Below are 20,025 nucleotides of genomic sequence, written 5' to 3' on the forward strand. Positions count from 1 at the left end.
ACATTCAAATACATACTATCAACAGTCTTGAAAATTTATACACAAGAGCAGGTAAAAATAAACGCAACCAAAAAACCTCAGCAGCAACACAACTCCTAGTAACACATCTCGGTACAGCGTGTCTTCTGTTGGTTCCCTAACCACTTGGCTAAAAGGGCTGCAAAAAATTGATCTCCCAAGGCTGCAGTGAGGTCAGAGAAATTGATAACCCTGACAAGCACAGCTTATGTGAGTCTGTCTGTGTCTTGAAGATAGTGCACTTTGTAAATTAATCCTCCAAAGGCAAATATATTGTAAGGAGCTTGTTATCTCTAAAATACTAAATTGGAGAATACATGGAATTATATTGACAGAAATCACATTCTCTGTAATGGAGTTTAATATATCTGAAATCTCTCCCAAAGGCTCCCAGGCTCTCTAACAGAGAGAAGGGTCTGTTAATAGAGGTGCAATGGACATCAAGAACGAATTTATTCACCAAAATGGATTAGGCCATGTAATCAGAGATTCAGTAATATTAATCTTTGACACTTATTGAACAGAAAGAAACACTTCTGTCTGCAAACTGGCACTCCCAGTTCTCTGCTTTCCCCAACCAGGCTTTGGGCCTTTTCTGGATTTTACTTCAAAGAGGATAAGGTTTCCCCCATCATAAACACTAATCTAAAAATATTAGGACAATTAATTAGATACACTTCGTTTCAGAGGATATTGGGTTTCAATACCCTTCAAATATGACACTAGCTCTGGGTGACGATGGGAGCCTGGCTTTCAGCACACTCACAAAGGGTAATAAATCCTACTCTCTCAAAGCCTCCCCGCATACGCCACACACTAAGCCAGAATATTGTTGGCTGATTCTTGGTACATAATCTCGGCTTCTCCCCACATCGGGAATTTACACATTTATTTAGAAACAGTTCTGAGGCGCATCAGGTTTTGAACAGCTTCAAAGTAGAAACAAGTAATTTCTCCTTTTCCAAAGACAGGAGATAAGAGGGGAAAAAAGGGGGGGGTGTCCCTTGAATGCACAGCCCTAACAAAATCTAACTAAATTTAGTTATTCAATGAATTGAAAACCTGATCGATATGTGATGGTGGATTTTCTTGTTTCATAGAAAATAGGATGGTATTACTCTTTCAATCGATTTTCCTGAAAAGGGGGGCGAAGGGAGCCATAGAGAGGGATACGCTCACAGAGCCATCGTGAAGGTGAATTAAACACTGACTTAGACGATGCCTAGCAAGTGACGGTTAATAAAGGAGGGGGAAGTGATGCATTGCTTTCTTTTCCATATTAGCAGAGACTCTCACCCATCACTCCACAGCTTGTTTTCACTTTTGGATCGGACAAGCCACCAGGGAAAAAAGCTGACCTGGGTGTGTCTTCTTAATGCAAAACCTGAGCCGCAGGTCGCCGGAGGGGGAAGCAGATTGTGTGCAAACACAAAACCAAAGGACTTACCAATTGTTCACTTGAAGGATGGTGAGTCCCGTGTCTTGTGCCAACTGCTTTTTCTGTTCTTCAGAAGGGTAAGGGTGCTGGAAGAGAACAAAACAGACAGGTGTGTGCGCGTGTACTGTGGGCAGAGAAGGTCGTGCACATCCCATGTCGGGTGCCACGGCAGGGGCCAGGAATTCAATAGTACACAGATATGCTCTTTAAACAGGAGACGTGTACGTCAAGGAATATTTAGGCTATTTGTCAATAACCTAAGTGTCTAGCGAAGTCTAATTAAAGGTAAAAATGCTGAGGTGTGTCACTCTTATTAATGGAATACTACATCATCTAATTAATGGCAGTAAAAGACAGCCAATTACAAAGATTAGTGAAGTGTATAAATAGCTCCTTAGGATACTTGCAGAACCTTGATACTGAGTTTATCCTTTAACAGGTTTATTTGCTGCAAACAGGGAAAGTTCAGTATGGTCTTCACTGTATTTTATAGGATAAAAATCAAGACAAGCCCTTTGGACCATACACAATTGTACACGCCTTGATGGAATATTTTTATTAGAACCATGGACTCCCAAAGCAGAACCTTTTGGACCAACCATCTCAGCTAAGGCCTCCAGCAACTAAGCACTTTGATAGCATGACAGTCTCCCTCCAAATACCATATTGCTGGATGCAAATATCAGAATTAAAGTGGGTGCATTTTTAATCCACTGTTCCTCTGAGCTATTCTGAGAAGCACAAACAAACTCACTTCAACCAAAGTTTGTTTCCCTATCTGAATGTCAACACATGCTGGGATTCTGAACATAGGCCAATATAAGGTCAAAGACCAGCATAGTTTGCATGCTATGAACAAGCCCAGCTATGCTCCTCATAAAACAGGATAAAAAAGCATTACGGGATTAGATAATAAAGCGAAATCCGTACCTTCTTGTAAGAATGTTTGGAATTCTACTGAAATGAGTTTGGGCACAAATACATTTTGCTCAATAATCAACTATATCTGAATCGGAAATATACATTCCTACAGCCTGGGGCAGGAGCTGAGGACACGGTGTGCATCTATGGAGACATTGCCTAGTTTGAAACACTGCATTCTAGTAAACTCTCCCGAGATAAAAACTGTTCTGATAGTCAACAGCCTATTCTCTTACGGGTGGGAAAGGGCACCCCTAACTCTCAATTTAACTGTCTGTGCCACAGGAAACTGAATTCTGGTCTATTGAATGTTAATTAACATAGCTTTTAATCTCATTAATAATGTCTGATTAGATGCTAAGAAGGCTCGTTAATGACCACTTTAATGCTCTTATATGCACCTTTGAATATGTTCTCTATCTATACACCTGGGATTCGTTGGCGGAGGGCAGAGATGTAGCAATTTTTCCCATAAGCATTGTCTTTGATTGTCACTTAATCAATAAATACACAATTAGAATAAGGCTTTGCTTTCATGGAATATAGTTCCTTTCTGTAAAGAGCTCCAAGTATATTAGAGACAAGATGGTAATTAATCCCCATTATATTCCTTTGGGGGACATAAATGGAATCGATTGTCCCTCCTGTTTTACAGGTGAGGATACTGACCAGGGGAAGAGATGGTCAGCAGCCACACCACTCAGCGATATTTCCTGTTTCCCTTCCAGGGTCTAAGCTTCACCATGAAAGAGGGATGTGATCTCTACTCCTGGCCCCTGCCCCCAAGCCTTCAGATTGCTTACCAGGGCTTGCTAGGCCCGCCACTCCCCAGCCCTGCCCACCTCTCGGCCTTGGTGGCCTTCTCCTCAGCCCCACCTCAACCCTCCTTTCTATCCTTTCAACACTCAAGCTTGTCCCTACCACTCAGGTCCCTGCTCCAATGTCACCTTCGTGTCTCAACTCAAATGCCAAGCCTTACCCACTCCACTCTCCACCTGCCCACCTGATCACTCTCACGCCAGTCTTTTCCTTCTTCCTTAACAGCAAGCAATGCTCTCTCAAACACTTGTTCTGACTACCCATTTCCTTGGTGTGTCTCTACCCACTCATTTAGCAACTCCAAAGCCCATGCCTTTGTTGTTCACCATTCTCAAATCCCAGACTAGCAGAACAGAAAATCAGTAAATAGTTGTGAAATAAAGGGATAGTCACTCAGATGCAACCTCAAAAGGTACAATAAAAATTTTTCAAAGCCCACAAGAGGAATAAACAATGTAATTTGAGATCCATAACACCACTTTCCTTACTTCACTCCTAAAAGTGAGTCAACCCACTCTTTTCAAATAAAAGTATATAAGCCTCATAATAGGCTAAGATCATGTGACAATCTTCCTACTCAACACAGTGCCAATCACCCAGGCAAAAAGCTCACGATTGGATACTGGCCTAAGAGCAATCCTCTGGGCTAAGAGCAATCCTCTACGCCAAGGTTTAAAACATACCTCCCACAGCATAAAGGCTTGCCACACAATGCAAGCAAATGAATCTCTCATCCGATGAATAGAATTAAAGTGGGTATATAGTAGTTCCATGTCAACACTAGTTGAAGAATTGTACTTAGGCGCACATGACCCGATCAGATTGTATGTTATGCTGCCACTCACTGAGACTTTGAACAAGGAACAACTTTTCTAATTCTCAATTTTGTCAGCTAAGAGCCATCAAAGTTAAAGGTTACCCAGGCTAGCAATTCTTACAGAATATAAGCCTGATTTTGAAATACGGAAATCTAAGCATCCAGCTATTGGCACTAAGCAGGTCCCTGGATGAAGTCGTTTCTCTCAATGTCATCTTGTTACAACGTTGATGAGATGCTGTGGGAACTTGACTCTTGTTTACATCATCAGCCGATAGTAAAATTGGTTTCGGTATGCTTTATTTTGATGAACGGTTAAGAACCTACTGATGACGTTAAGTGAAAATGTACTGTATTTGCCATATAAAGTGGTAGGCCGATATACACGAGTGGTTTCCAATCTGGAACATTTTCTGTAATTTTTGTATAGTTTTATGGCTCCTATGAAAATCTCTTTCAGTGATTTTCAGTAGAATTAACAAACACGTCAATAGTCTCTCTTTACTATAGCTGGATGGCAGTACCGTTGTTCTGTATTGTTAGTTGTATCTTAATAGTATGACCAGAACTGGATAAAAATTAATATTTATGCCACTTACCTTTAGTTACTTTGAAAATTGAGAATTGTCACAGTCATTTATTTGTGCTGTGTTTTCAAGAATATTTCTGCATGCCTGTTTCTGAGCAAGTTTTAGATCTAGTCTTACAAAGCAAATGGAATTCACATTTTATTTATGCAAGTGGTGTCAGAAAAATTCTCTTTGGATCATTAAAATTACCTGAATCATTACAGCTTCAAAGAGCAATCAGATGGCCCTCAAAGTTTCAGTGCAGATTTAGATTGTTTTTCACATCCTGCAGTTTCTGATTTCATAATTTAAATATCATAAAATGAGAAAGTTCTACCCTTTTTTCCCCTCTGTCACTTTTCATGTGATCTGATTTTAAGTAATTGGAACAAACTGTGTCTAATTTCATGCAGCATAATTGCTAGGCAGCCTCAAGCTATGGAGACCCAGCACTCTGTCTCCATTAAACCATTTTCAGTTGTTCAGGATATATATTTTTTAATAAAAATGAATAAGCCTGGACAAGATTAAATGTCACAGTAATCTGGTCATTGTTAACGGGGAAAAAGGGTATCGACAAAATTCCTACACCCTTGTCTGGGGCAGGTCAACTGCATACTGTTTTTTCTTCCTCCTAGTCCTTGGCCTTGGGGGTTCCACAAACCTTCAATTCCCTGGAAAAAAATCTATAATTACTACTAGTATTACATGAAAGCCATGACTTCAGGTACCTAATCTACAGCCAGACAAAAATTCACAAAGAAGTTGGCTTTTTAACTGAAATCCAGTATGTTTAAATATCTTAAACCCTATGCATCTTTACCAGCTAAGCTTTCTGTGGACAGTAAGAGCTATTCCTTTGTAGACTTAAAAAAAAAAAAAAGGCAAAAAAACCAACATGCCACAGGCAAGGCTGCTCTACAAACATTCAAAGCCCCGGTGCATTCCGCCCAGGGCCAGTGAGGCCATAAGATGGGCAAAGGTAGACATCATTTTACAAAAGAGATAAAGACAAGTGCCATTTTAGGAAGAAAATGGGAATTTCATTCCAAACCATTGTGACTAAGGGGCTAGGTCACCCCTTGCCATTCCCTTGGACACCTCTGCTATTATTGCACCTGAATGGCAAGGACACTAATTTAAGAGAGATCAGGAGGTTCTTGTGAAGGAAAGACGGATGGCACTTGCCAGATACAGCAATCAACCTAATCACTTGGGGATATCAGAGCAAATTTGACCATTCCGATAGACAGGGACAGGAGGCCTCACCTTGGTTGTGTACATTAGCCTCATGCCATTATCTCTTAAAAGCTTAATTATTTGCAAACAATTGATCAAGATGGGAATTTGAGAAAGGATATGCAAGGGCCACTGGGAGAACGGCAAGGCATTAAGAGAGCAAACGAAATTACCGTTAGATCTTACAATAAGAATTAACGATTGAGCCGGGAGAGCTAGGCTGTGCGGTAGCTGCAAGGGTTCTTTCTCGAGTGTTTCCCATTTGATCTGCATTAACACCTCAGGAATGAGTGAAAGCCATAAAACAGTGATTATGTATGGGTAGAGCTGACCCTCCTTCCCGGCATTAAACCTGCACACAAGTATGAGGCTGGCTCCGCGGAGGAGAGAAGAGCTGCTGGACTCAAAGGGAAGAGAAGTGGCTTGTGGGTACTGGAACCCCAGCTAAAGGAAACGACTCACAGGATGGTCATCTCGATTTCAGAAATCAACACCCTGACTTCCCCTTTCCAGTGTCCGTCTCTCGCTGAAACAGTAATTGTCTGCCACTCTTCATGTGTTTCTGGATCTGCATGGCAACGTCTAATACTGATCCAGGACAGCAGTGATGGCTTAGAAACCCCATCAAAGAGTGAAATGATTTCTGGAATGTATGTCCTGTGTAGTAGGAATCAAGAATGTCTGAAAGAAAAAAAATCTACATATGCCTTCCTGTCAAAGTTAAGTCGGAACTGTCATTGTATCAGCCCCAAAGAATAGAAAGTGACAAAGAAAATTACAACTTTCTAAAGAAAGTTCTCTCTGCACAATTCCAGTTTTATTTCTTGCGGCTGGGATCGGGGAGGGGCGATTCTGATGTTAGTTGTCTGGTATTTACAAGTTTATATTATGCTGGAAGAAAACGGATTTATTTGAACAATCAAGCAGACTCTTTGGGATGAGCGTCAGTGGGAAAAGGGAAACGCCACAGTACACACAGATGAAAAATGTCCAGCCTTATATCTTAACAGTATCCTTGACCAAATGTACCCCTTTCATCAAAGGTTCCACCCTGACTGCAAATGTGGATGCCAAGACAGTGATGAACTTTATCTTATCTACCCTGGTAACCAAGTTTCAATAAGGTTCCCTCCCTCGCTGCCTTGCCCACTCTAACCGCGCAGTGTAATGGCAGTAGAAAATTTGAAAATAATCCTGTACAGAGCTCGCTGGTGAGATAATGGAAGGCTATGCTGCCCCTTCTCAAGCCTCAGATTAGTAATTTCTTGTGACACGGAAGTGCCTCTAGACCGACACTGCAAAACAGCCATAACAAAGCAATAGAGGTGGAAGCAATTTTCAAGCAAAATGTTACATGCTATACTTTAAAAGGTATAGGAATAGGTACCCGGGGAGCTGATCTAACAGGAGGAATTATGGCAACTGTCCAAGATAACCCTTATCAAGGCAGTTTTCTGTTGCTTGGCTGAATATGTTGGAGGAACCATTTCGGAACTTCTTTTATCCTTTTTCCTCCAGCCCTTTGCCTCCTCCACAGCTAAGTTTAATGCATTAATATAAGTTGACCTTGAGCTAAACTCTGGTATGTGATGGAGAGATACTCCCTTTAAGACACAAAAAGAAAAAAAAAATCCACCATATGGCTTTTAACCATTAGCTCTCTGTGTTCTTTTAAAACTTCTCCTGAGTTTTTGTCACTGGGGAATATTGAGGATCTAAATGAAAACAACAAGCTAGCTATGTATGTGACCTCGAAGACCATAAACAGAAACTTGCTAACCAAATATATTTATATTTGTTTTAACATAAAAAAAATTTTTTTGCCTACAAAAACTTCTCCCACTTTAAACAAACTTGCGGCCATGTTCCCCCTACACATTGACTATGAATAGCTTACACTGTGGCAATCACATTGATCTAGGATACTCTTTCCTTTTAAAAAAATCCATAATGCTTCCCTATTGTCTTCCAGCTTTATGAATTAGTTTTACTGTTTCGGTGAATGCTTTTTTGTCTTCTGACTGCACATTATCAAAGAGACACTTTGTGCCTCCCATTTGCATTACAAAAGCAGTGCGCTGTGCAGTCGCAGAACACAGCCTGAATGCATAGCAGTGGAGTCCTGCATCCTCACACGCTGGCAGCCAAAGAACTGTGGGGTGGCACTGGCTAAGAAGCCAAACGTGTCTGGAGCACCATGAAGGAAGTCACAGGATTCCCACCTGCTTTCTTCAACCTCCACCAACGCTCCCTGATTGCCTAGCTGCTCAGACTCAAATGCGCCCCATTGAGCACTCAGCACTTGCTTTTTCTGAAGCCCAGTCAAACCACTTTCCAGACAATCTCTCTGATTTCCTGTGCATCCAGCAGTGGTTTAAGAAGTTGCTAGTGGAGGTGTGCAGGTAGGGAAGTCAAGGGAGAATCTCTAAACTTGGTCTTATTGAGTGAAAGTGACATCAGTGTGGAAGGAAACATGGGACAATGGGTAATATTCCCTAGCGATCTTCACTTTTGCACGAATGAGACTATCTTTATAATGCACGGCAGTGAAAACATTGTTTCACAGTCAATTTAAGAGGCAAATACTACAGTGCCTCGCCTGTCTTACCTATTTGATCCTTTAATTTCTTGTAAATATCAATTATATACAAAATAAAAACACTAAATTAAAAAAGACAAATGCTTATATTAAAGGATTTCATAGTCCTTTGTATTGGGAACTTCTTTCAAAGTTGCTTGCAATTCTAAAATAATAACAATGTTTTCGATCTATTCTTTATTAGCCATATATATGTTACAGGAATATTTTTAAGTATATGCATTAAAGACATAAAATTTTGACTCTAAATTAGCAATTCCTTATATCCTCCTCCTAAAGGTATTAAAATTCATGAAGAGTGCTAAAATTATTTTGAAGAGTTATGATTATTAATGAACTCTGTGAATATTAATTCTCTTAGTGGAAGACCGTGGCTATAAAAGGAAACACAAAAAGACCAATAAGAAAAACAGATGGGAGGAGTCGGGCGTTGGGGGTGGGAATGGAGGAGAAAACTCAAGCCTCTTTGAATCATTTGAAAAAATAGCTCATTTGAACTCTTCCTGCTTGTCAGTAGGACAAACGCATTACATACATTATCGGATGTACTCTTGGTGACTAGACTTGGTTCCATTTCACAGATGAGGAAGCTGAGGCTTGGCTCGGTGAGAAAACACGCAAGGGGCTCACAGCTCCTTAGGTATGGGGCCAGGTCTGCCCTCCCCTGCGTCTCTTCCCTTGGCTACACTCTCACTGATCTTTCTTTCCCATGTTTCCATCCCTTTTATAAGTTAAACATTTTAAAACCAAAATATAGGACAATGGAGCATGAATAAACAAAGTTATGAATTGTGGAGAGCAGGGACTGGGTGTTTCTCTGCAATTCTAACAGCCTGGATCCAGGACAAAGTTTCGGATCCCACCCATCACCCTGGGGGCCAAACATCAAAGGGCAGGGATGGAGCTGAGGGGTGGAAGGTGGTTTACCAGAATCTCAACTCAAATTCTCCCCCCAGCATCCATCCAATGGGATTTTATTAATTACAGCTTAGTAATATTAGCAGGAGTGGTAGAAGTCATAATAGTAACATGTATTAAGAAATAAGGAAGATCTACCAGGGATTTTCCCAAATACTTCACATGTGTTAACTCATTTAATCTTCACAGAAACTTTAGGAGGCAGACACAACTATTATACCCATTTTACAGATAAGGAAACTGGGGCACAGAAAGGACAAATAACTTTCTGAAGTTCATACAGCTGGTAAGTCGTGGAGCTGGGATTTGACACTTGGTGGTAAGATACCAGTTGGAAAAACTCACTTCCAAACTATTTTGTCTTCTAAATGATGGGCAATCCCATTCATTCTTGATGAGTTAATTATGAACATCTCTGATGGTTACTACTCACTTTATGAAGAAGCTATTACCTCAATGTGTGTGCATGACTTTTATTTCTACAGGTCAGCTCTGTTAATGGAAGCAGTAGTAGATTTTGCCACAAGATACAAAACTCAGTGAGAACTAATACACCCATCACTTTATTACTGTCTATAGCATTGCTTAAAAATGCAGCAATGATGGAGGTTATATACAAGAACTCTCTTGAAGGTTCTTAGAATCAAATACCTGCTATTCCATCCAATTTGCCTTAAAATGTCTGCTTTGAAATAAATTGTTGTGGGGTCTTCTTGCCAATTACTTTCATTTCTATGTGGCTCTTAGTCAAAGATGAGTTAAATTACAACTGGAACCATTTCATTTTAGTAAAATACTAATAAAAGTGCACGAATGCTATTCACAATGCAACTGGCCCAGTCCTGTGCCCAATAAACATTTGTTGTCTGAATGAACGAGTGCTATTGAAGTTAGAGACACCCCAAATGCCTCAACTAGCATTTATACATAGATGACTTTAGATATACATCAGAAAACTAGCAGCACCGTTTCAACAACTGCTCAACTTTCTCACTCACTTCTACAAATCCCCAAACAGTTCAGACTGCATTTACTTTATTTAACTGCCATGTATAGAATGCCTACCCTGTGCCAGGCAGTGCTCTCGGTATTTATTCGCTCATTTCATCCTTACATCAGTTCTTTGAGGTGAGTGTATTTACCTTTAAGTTACAGATGAGGAAACCGAGGCACAGGGTCTAAGTTACTTGCAAGTAGGATGGAGCTGGGAGTTGACTCTAAGAAGTTCCGCAGCCCCTGATGCTCTTAATTAGTCATTATTTGTCTTTCTCAGCAGGTATAATCCCCCCCAAAGTTTCTCCATAATCAACTCTATGTTGTTATTGGGTTTATTTGTTGCAAAAGTTCCCTTCACTTTCCAGCTGCAAGGTAATAAAATTCAGGTTCTCCATCTTACGGGACCCAGCACAGGACTGAAGAAAGGATAAAGGAGACTGTTTTGACATACAAGCTCTTCCCCAAAGAACTTCACTTTAACAAATAAAACAAAACAGCAGCACACAATACTGGACCACTTTTCTGAAAAGAAAGTTCATGACTGATTTATACAATAAACTCCAATAAAATAAGGATCTTTTCCAAAGTGCCTACAGCTCATGTCTACTATTTCAGAGAGCATGCCAGCTAAAAGGAGACTAGCCCCAACCCGGAGAACACTTTTCCACTTTAAAAATCAAAGTGAAAAGGTTTTGAGGCCGTTAAGAGAAAAGACAAGGAAGATGAAATACAACAATACCATTCTGGAATGAGTCTGTTGACAGTCATCATTACTGCCTTTACTAGTACACATGCCCTGTCCAGCATTAAATATTCAGGAAAAAAAATCCCCGTATAAAGAATCAAGTATCTGTAAGTTAGAAGCAAAAACAGTACACTCAGTGAGAAGATTTTCTTTTGAGACAGAAAGCTAAAACAAGGAGAGAGAGAGAGAGAGAGAGAGAGAGAGAGAGAGAGAGAGAGAGAGAATTCCTGCTGCTCCCGATATGACTAAAGACCCCTGGAACTGGTACTCATTCTCTAGTGCTAATTTTCCCACTTAAATTACAGTGATGGTGTAGCCTCATCTCATTAGAGATCATTGTCCCCAGTAGACAGTTGTGTTTATGGGGGACTCTGGCTGTTCCACACCTGCTGATCAGGTTGCTATGTGATCAAGGCTGCATACAAACAGCAGACTCGAGCTTGCTGGACTGCAACTGATGAGCCCGGGCTAATTCAGGGGTGATTATGTAGTTTACTGGACCACTAAACCTCTTTAAGCTTGTAATTACTGCCTATTTGAGTAAAGAACATTCAAAAGCAATTCACTGCATCATGCCTGCCACAGCTGGAAGCAGGCTGCCAGCAGTCTGTGGGGACATTAAAATCTACAGGGACGTGGATGGAAGCCCAGCGAGCAGACACTGTCAGCAGCACCCGCAGCCAAGTGCGTGCACAGCCCGCTCACCTCTCCTGACCAAGCTTACCATTAAAGGTGCAATGAAAACTATAGAACGGCCATAAAGATGACAAATAATGGACGGTAATGGTACAAACTACATTTTAATGATTTCCCCCCTTTGTAAAACTAAAACTTAAAGAAGTCGTTTCACAATGCCAGAAAGAGAGAGAGAGAGAGAGAATGCATGTGCTTTCAATAATATACACGTCTGAGATTTACCATGTACTTGCTAACAGTTCCATGCAAAAGACAACTTGGGAACAATAGGCCACCTTTTATGTATTCTAAAAAAGACTGGGATGGAGATTCGTTCGAGATCTCTTCCACCCACTTGGCTGCTGTGTTTATAACCTTCGCTGGGAAAATATTGTGTAGCTAGTTGATTGAAATTTTCTAAAATCATGTGTGTAGATTTTTTTTTTTGCTGTGAATGAATTAAAATGCCACTCAGACACCTGAGTGAAATGTACTTTCAAGAATCAGAGAAGATTTCGGAACAAAATATATCAGTATTTATCGATGTTCTCGTTTTCTTTTGCTGTCACCTTAACAACTGCAGTTCTTTTGTATAACAAAAGTGTAAAACACGCTTTGCATTGCTGCGGGTGTAATTATTACTTGTCTCTAAGTAACAAAAAAAAAAGACTGGAACTTAATGAAGGGGGATTAAGTTAATTTCTTTTTTAGCTAACAGTTTCCTGTCTCTTCAAATGCAGACCTTGGTGAATATAATGTTCAGGGAAGGGAAATTAAGCTTTTTTACTTCCCTAAACTCTCCACTTTGGAATATTGATATTAAAATATTAAGATGATGTTTATTCTTTAAAAGTATGTAAATTTGGCATAAATAAAGCCACAGAAATCCTCTCTGACTACTCCGTCCAAAGTCCACAGATCCAGGGGGTTTATGTGTTATCTAGACATCATTCCTATTAATATTCATTAGGTGGGTCTGCTTGCATTTTTATAAGCTGTGAGAGAGGCAAAAGAAACAATCAGAATTCTTTAACACACAGGCATTATCAATTCAACATATGCCAAATAGCAGAGCACCCAGATTTGAAGTTAAGATTCAAATGCAATTTACCTTTACTAAGCTAATTTTCATGAAAACTCTTTTCCCTTTCCCCATTGTAGTCTAAGCTATTTAATTATCTCTATTCTCTGTAACATACACTTCAATTTTTAAGAGATTATTCAGCACTATATTTTACCTCGGTTAACAACAAAACCTTTATCTTGCAATCAAACTGGAGAGAATTTCCCCTTGAGAAAAAAAAAAAGAACCTAAAAACTTTAAATGGTTTTAGTAATAAGATTACCTTTATCTTTATGAACCTTCTTAAGCAAACCATTTTTAAGTCCCCAAAGTATTTATTGACGTGAATTCGCTGTCTGTCTCCAGAGTGGATTATGGAAGAGGGAACAGTCTTAGTCAGATTTGGGAACATCCCAGTGTTTGTTTCCCGAATTACGCTCCCTCAGTTGTCCAATGTAAGTGGACAGGGACATGCTAGCACCACTGTGGCCTTATTTCTGTGGGTTTCTCCCTGATCTCACAGATGTTCATGTCACACCTTGACAAGTGGGAGGAAGAGCGAACCTGCCACCGGCAAGATTTCAAGATAAAACTGGCAGAAATAAAGGGACTCAATCGAAGTGAACTGGAAGGCCAGTGTGTGTGTTTTTTGTTTGTTTGTTTTTTAATTTGGATGATCCCTTATTTCCCTACTATTTGTATTTTACATTTTCAAAGAACTTCTATCACATTTTACCAAATGTGAGCCTTACAATGACTTGGTGAGGTTGGAAGGGCAGGTAATTTTGTCTCCATCCTAGAGGAGAAAAAACAAAACTCAAGGGTGGACACATGGCAGGCTCTGTGGCCACCAAGTTGTGGCTCTTAGGCCTGGAGTCCAGGCCTCCTACATCTTGAGCTCCTACCCTTCCCATGCTACTGGAGCTCAAAGTCTATCTTGTTAATGATCAAATGAAAGGCTGCAGGCACATCTGTCAGAAGCCTACGGTGAGTTGGAGGACCCGGCCTCTGTTTCAATGTGTAAACGTGCATTGCTCTACACCCAGGGCAAAGCAAAGAACTCCAACTAGAGCCAAAGCAGAGCACCTTTCCAATCCGTGGTCATCATTTCTAAGGAAATTTAAGTGATCTCATTGGCAATGCTAAAGTCTTACATAATGCATTTGCCCCTTCTAAACAGGCTTTTGGAAAAGAAATATCCTTACCATGACTGGGTGGTTTGTTCCTCTTTGAAACAGATTTAGTTTTGTTTTATGTCATGTGTCTTTCTGTGCCATGTCATGTGTGACATAAGGTTGCGAATTGCATATACAAGGGGCCTGATTTCCCCTCCCTAAGACACTTCCTAGAACTATGGTCTATGCAGTGGTTCTCAACCTTCCTAATGCCGGACCCTTTAATACAGTTCCTCATGTTGTGGTGACCCCCAACCATAAAATTATTTTCGTTGCTACTTCATAACTGTAATTTTGCTACTGTTATGAATTGTAATGTAAATATCTGATATGCAGGATGTATTTTCATTGCTCGTGACCCACAGGTTGAGAACCGCTGGTGGGGAAAGACACCACCTGTGTAGGCCAGGAGTGTGGTCATAAGTCCATTTCTGCTTCAGGGCTGTGGTTACACATTGACAAACGACAACTCAAAGGAAAACAGTTTAAGATTTACTGCTTTTAAAAGGTGAGTTAGGTGTACCGATTTACTCAGTTCCTTAAGCCCAGGGACCCACACTAACTGTGTGACTTCATGGAAGCATCTCAGGCCTCTTGACTTTCAGCTTCCTCATCAGGAAAATGAGGATGTCAACTCTAATGGTAGTCAAATGAGACCACATCATCAATTTGCTTAGCATAGTACCTGGCATTTGTCCAGTGCTTAGCAAAGAGTCACTGAATCTGAGATGACTCTCAATGCTGGGTTAACCTATGTAAAGAAATTTACATATATATATATATATATATATATATATATATATATATATATATATCTCAATTTGTAGGGAAGAATCATATCAGACTAGGTATTTCTTGTATTTTTTTTCTAGTGCTAAATTAGACTTTCCCCCTAAGTTTTAATGTTTTCTCTTTATTTGGACACACCTTCAGAATACCTAAAGGCAGGGCCAGCTTCAAAGGCAGTTACATGGGGGAACTAAAAGGCCACATAAAAGGCCCCAGGCCTGGTTTAACATGCTGTTGTTACCATCTTGAAATACATTTTTTTTAGATCCCTCACATTTTCTTTTTTTTAAAAAAAAATATGTTTTATCGATTTTAGAGAGAGGGATAGAGAGATAGAAACATCAATGAGAGAGAAACATGGATTGGCTGCTTCCTGCACGCCCCCTACTAGGAATTAAGCCTGCAACCCGGGCATGTGCCCTAACTGGGAATCGAACCTGCGACCTCTCAGTCCATGGGTAGAGACTCAACCACTCAGCCACACCAGCTGGGCAAGAAAGTGCACATTTTCAATTTGCACAGTTTATTTGGAGAATGTGAGCGTTCTCCACAAATCACAGAGCGGGTCCCGCTAAAAGGAAAGGAGAGTGTTTTCCCTATCAGATGTTTCACACACAGCTACGGCCCCTCTTGAATTTATCTGAGCTACACAGAAGTAAATAAATAATTACCATGTTCTTACGAAAAGAGTGTAAAAAAGAAAACACTAAAAAAGCCCGATAGAGGAGACAAGACTGGCAGTCGCGATGCAGGCGGATGAGTAAGGACACTTCAATGACCCTCCAGTGGCCTTCAAGGGTTCACACACTCCCGTAAGTGCCTAAAGCACCCTAGGGGACCGACAGAGGCACTGAGAAAATATTTCAAATTATAAAGTCCCCGGGGAGGAAAAATCAATAATCCGGAACCCTCAAGGTGTGAGGCCCATTCTGGCTCAGTGGACGAGGGGATGTTGAGAGCCTTTGTCTTCTGGTGGCTGGGAGTCAGAAGTGGCAATTCGCCCACCTTCCTTGGCAGGGAATGAGTGGCACATTTGGCAGAAAAGTGTGCTCTCGAGAGAAGGGAGCGGAGAATCTTTTGGCCTGGGCTCCAGCTCGCATAGATGAAGAGTGAGAACTCACCCTTGCATGCCAACCAAATGCCACTGTAATTAAAAACAAACCTTTGGAAATAAAGTATTTGGAAATTATTTCAATTCCAGCACACTCACAAGAAGAGCTCATCAATAGTTGCAATTAATTCTTTTGGTCGCAAGATTTTTTTTTTAAGCCTTCTTAGCCAGAATTTTACTTTTTGTTTAAGGCGGTCCAGATAAACATAGAAAGCAGCAAACTAAAAAGGAAAAATATATGGAATGGGGCATAAAGTTCCAGAAACTCCAACACATTTATATCAGCACCTCACATCAAACCTTCTAAGATGGCAGCACTGAATTTAAAAAATGCAAAATTGCATCATTTTGATGATGCCAAATGATGGACTGAACTATTAAATGCATCTATTTTGTTTAATGGCTTCATTTATTTTAATAACAAAGGGAAACTAGATTTTACAGATGAAAGCTTTTTTTTTTTCATGCCTCCAATGCAACTGGGATTTAAACAATCTGTGGTGTTATCACCAATATGTGATAATGGCTGCTCTCTGGAGCCCTGTCTGATAACATTCTATGTGCACTGGAAACCTACCCTGAGTAACCCCACCAGCATACCCCCATTTTAAGAAGGCATGATTGGGGTGAGTGTCAGAGGTCTCCTGATTGTTCCATGATTCTTTTCTCTGAATGGATGTATGTTCAGTAAAGTGTTGACTGTGGAATTACTGGAGCAATGGGATTAACTCACTAAAGATTTATTATAAATGAGGCAGGGAAGTGCTGCTCATGTGATTTCAGGGACAAGAAAATAATTGCATAGAACTCTTTTTCCACTGTTCAGAAATCTGCCTACAGGGTTTAGTATTTTTTGAAAATCAAAAATAAATAAATCATTAGCAAGTAACTTCACTTTAATTCTTGTTTGATTTCTCTATTATATTATACTACACTAGAAGCCTGATGCACGAAATTTGTGCAAGGATAGCCTTCCTTCCCCCAGCTGCTGGCACTGGCTTCCCTCTGGCACCCTTGACTCAGGCTTCTCTTGCAGCCTCGGCTTTGTCCGGAAGGTGGTCAGGAAGGACGTCCGGTCTAATTAGCATATTATGTTTTTATTATTATAGAAGATAGCTATGGTGACTCAGGAACCCAGAAACTCATCAAAATCAATTTCCATAGGAACAAAAGATACCTCCTAAAGACCTCACTGTCAGCCACTAAAACACCCCCATTTATTCAGAATGTATAGCTAGTTTCAGGAAGGAAGGAAGGAAAGGAGAGAGGGTGAGAGAGAGAGACATTTGGCCCACTACTAGTAAAAATTCTAGTGAGATGGCACAAACCAAAAGACTGAAGTGGTGTTTTGTTTTGTTTTTAAATGAGAGCCATACCTCGAAACTCTAGAACACAACAGATGCACCGTGCCAGCCACACACAGGATGTGGAGTGATTTCACAGGCACTGCCTTGGCCCACGATGGCAGCTCGTGATTAATGACTGCGTCATCCTTGGCCCTGCCGCAGTCAGGCCTGGGGTCTGGTCCTGACACACAGCCTCCGTCCGCAGCCAATCAGCAGATGTAAGCACATAGGCCCTGTCAGGTTGACATATCATTCCTTCGACAGTGTCAGTGAGTATTAATGTTCAATTATCTGTCCTAGAAATGACCCGCGCCTTTATGCATTGTGTGATTGCTCACAGGGCACTCTGGTAAGCCCAAAGACAAGGGCAAAAATGGCCCCAATCAACCAGCGACCGGGCTGGCTTTCCAACACTGTCGTGCCATTGCCTGGCAGTACTAAACAGGAGGCTTATTTTTAGTTTTTTTCCTAAAACATATTTGAAAGAACAATGAACCATCTATTTATCATCTATCAATCTATCTATCTATCTATCTATCTATCTATCTATCTATCTTCCTTTCAGCATGTGTCTATGTCAATAGTCCTTGATAGTTAGATAGAGAGACTTCAAATGAGTCCTCTGTGACTTGCCCATCACACTGAGTCAACCATTCTTTATGTATGACAATGAGCTGTTCATTATGTGTGGGGGTGCCTTTTTACTTCGCGAAGCCAGATGTATATCATTCACCATCAAACCCAAATGACAAGAGTAGACTCTCTGGAGCAGTGTCATGATCAATTCAACTTCAGCTCGAGGATCTAAAGGAATCTGCTCCGCCAGCCAGCCCTCCTTCCCATCGTTAAAAACGAGGCCTCTGGCAGGGGATGATTTGAGAAGCATATCTACCTGAGATCATTTTGCTTGTTAACCTTTACAGTTGCTCAAATATTTAAAAATACTGTGCTGATTTGTTGAGGTTAAATTAAAAATCCCCCCTTTCCCATATATATCATGGTAAAAAAATTTTTTATCTTAGCAGACAGCTGCATTTGCATGGTTTTCGTTGAACTCACATTTAAAGGTTATCAATAACAAGTCTGCAAACTTCTCCTCCAACCAGCACTGAAAGATAATGTACAGTAATTGCACGATAACTTCCTCCGTAACTGAGATAAAAACTTGAATGCAATCTCGAGTTCACCAACCTACATGATAGTACAAACTTCAGAGGCTCAGATGGGGCTCCAGGAATTTTACCCATGATGCTAGTTTTTCAGGAATAGAAAATGCAATTATTTCTCTTGTGGAAAAACATTAAAAATTCATTATTTTGTCATAATTTTAACATGTGAAAAGGAGGTTGATTATGAAATATACCTATTAAAAGTCTAGCCTGTCCTTGGTCACAGTGCGGTGCCTAAAACTATTTCTACATGTATTTTCAACTGTGCTGTGAAAGTCCTTTTACCTTTTTTTCTTTTTCTTTTCTTTTTGGGGTGTGTGTGTGTGTGTGTGTGTGTGTGTGTGTATGTGTGTGGTTGCGTGCACGCGTGCTATGCTCTGCCTGCTGAGTTCCCAACAACGATTTTTTCCAAATGACTTCCATTCTCCTCCAGCTCCCAATCCTACTTCTTGGACACTCAGCGGTTGCCTTTACCTCCTGGTCTGCTAAAATATCTGGAAGAATGGCACCTATGACTCCCCTCTTTTCTATTTCTAAATCTCTCTACCTTCATCTTCTCCTGGTTCATACTTATTGCTAAACTCTTACTCTGAGAGGCCATCCCATCACTCTCCCTACTCAACCCCTCCACTGCCAATTTGTCCTTGATCCTTGCTCTATTAATGTGTCCCCTTCTGTGTTTATTGTCAAAGGTCCCTTCTCTGTTGCCTAAGTAACCAATTAGACTGTGTATTAACAACTTGCATGGAACAAGCAAGACCATGAAAGATGGCTGAATTCAATTCTATGTGTAAACATGTTCAAATCTCCCTTCTCCTAAATATCAAAAAAGGAAAGAAAAGCCTTCCCTTCTTGTTACCACTTCCTCAAGCTCCTGCCCGAATTATATCCTTTCATATATTTCCTCCAGCAACTGCAAAAGGGTCTAGCCTTGCTGTCGCATTGCAGCATCACCCGAATGCCTCAGAATACAACTTCCTTCGCGTTCAAAGGCCTCAAACAGTTCCTTGAAAGGTCGGAGATGATTTTCCCGTCCCCCTGGCAGGCCCTCTCTTAGTCCCTCTCCTTCATAAAACTCTCAGGGTTTGGCCACCACTATTTTGAAACTTTGCTCATTGATTGGGTCAGTACATATCATCAAGCATCTATGATATGCCTCTGAAGATCTGGAGATGAGAGACTAAATCCTGACCTCGATAGGGAGGCAGCACCTAAATAGAGTAACCATGATAAGTGCTCTGTATCAGATGACCCTCAGGTGCCATGGGTGTAGCAGCAGGGCCATTTCCTCTCTCCTGGGGAGGACCAGGAATGGCTTTCCCAAGCAGTGACAGATGAGATAAGATGTGAAGGATACAGAAGAAAGTGTGAAGTGGAGAAGGGGTCATGGAGGTGATGCATTCCAGATAAGGGAACAGCATGTGCAGCTGCAAAGAGTACAGGGCCATTCAGCACCTACGGGGAACGTAAGCCTTCAGGCTTGACTGCAGCCCGGTATAGGGAGTATGTATGGAAAAGGCAATAGAAGAGCCTGGGCTCTCAGTGGGCCAGTGTCAAAGCGCCCTTGAATGGCACGCCAAGGATGACATCCTGAGGGCAATAGGGAGATATCACAGGA

At 40.8% G+C, this 20,025-nt stretch overlaps 1 protein-coding gene across 3 annotated transcripts in view; it reads right to left on the bottom strand.

Moving 5' to 3' along the window:
* MEIS1 (Meis homeobox 1) overlaps nt 1-20,025 on the bottom strand; it is a 132,200-nt gene that overhangs the window by 21,418 nt on the left and 90,757 nt on the right. For all 3 annotated transcript variants that reach the window (XM_006092995.3, XM_006092997.3, XM_023757450.1), the window contains exon 9: nt 1,466-1,542. In XM_006092995.3, the coding sequence (XP_006093057.1) occupies nt 1,466-1,542 (77 nt within the window). The remainder of the gene's footprint in view (nt 1-1,465; nt 1,543-20,025) is intronic.

The sequence above is a fragment of the Myotis lucifugus genome, unplaced genomic scaffold, assembly GCF_000147115.1.
Source record: "Myotis lucifugus unplaced genomic scaffold, Myoluc2.0 scaffold_108, whole genome shotgun sequence".
NCBI lineage: Eukaryota > Metazoa > Chordata > Mammalia > Chiroptera > Vespertilionidae > Myotis > Myotis lucifugus.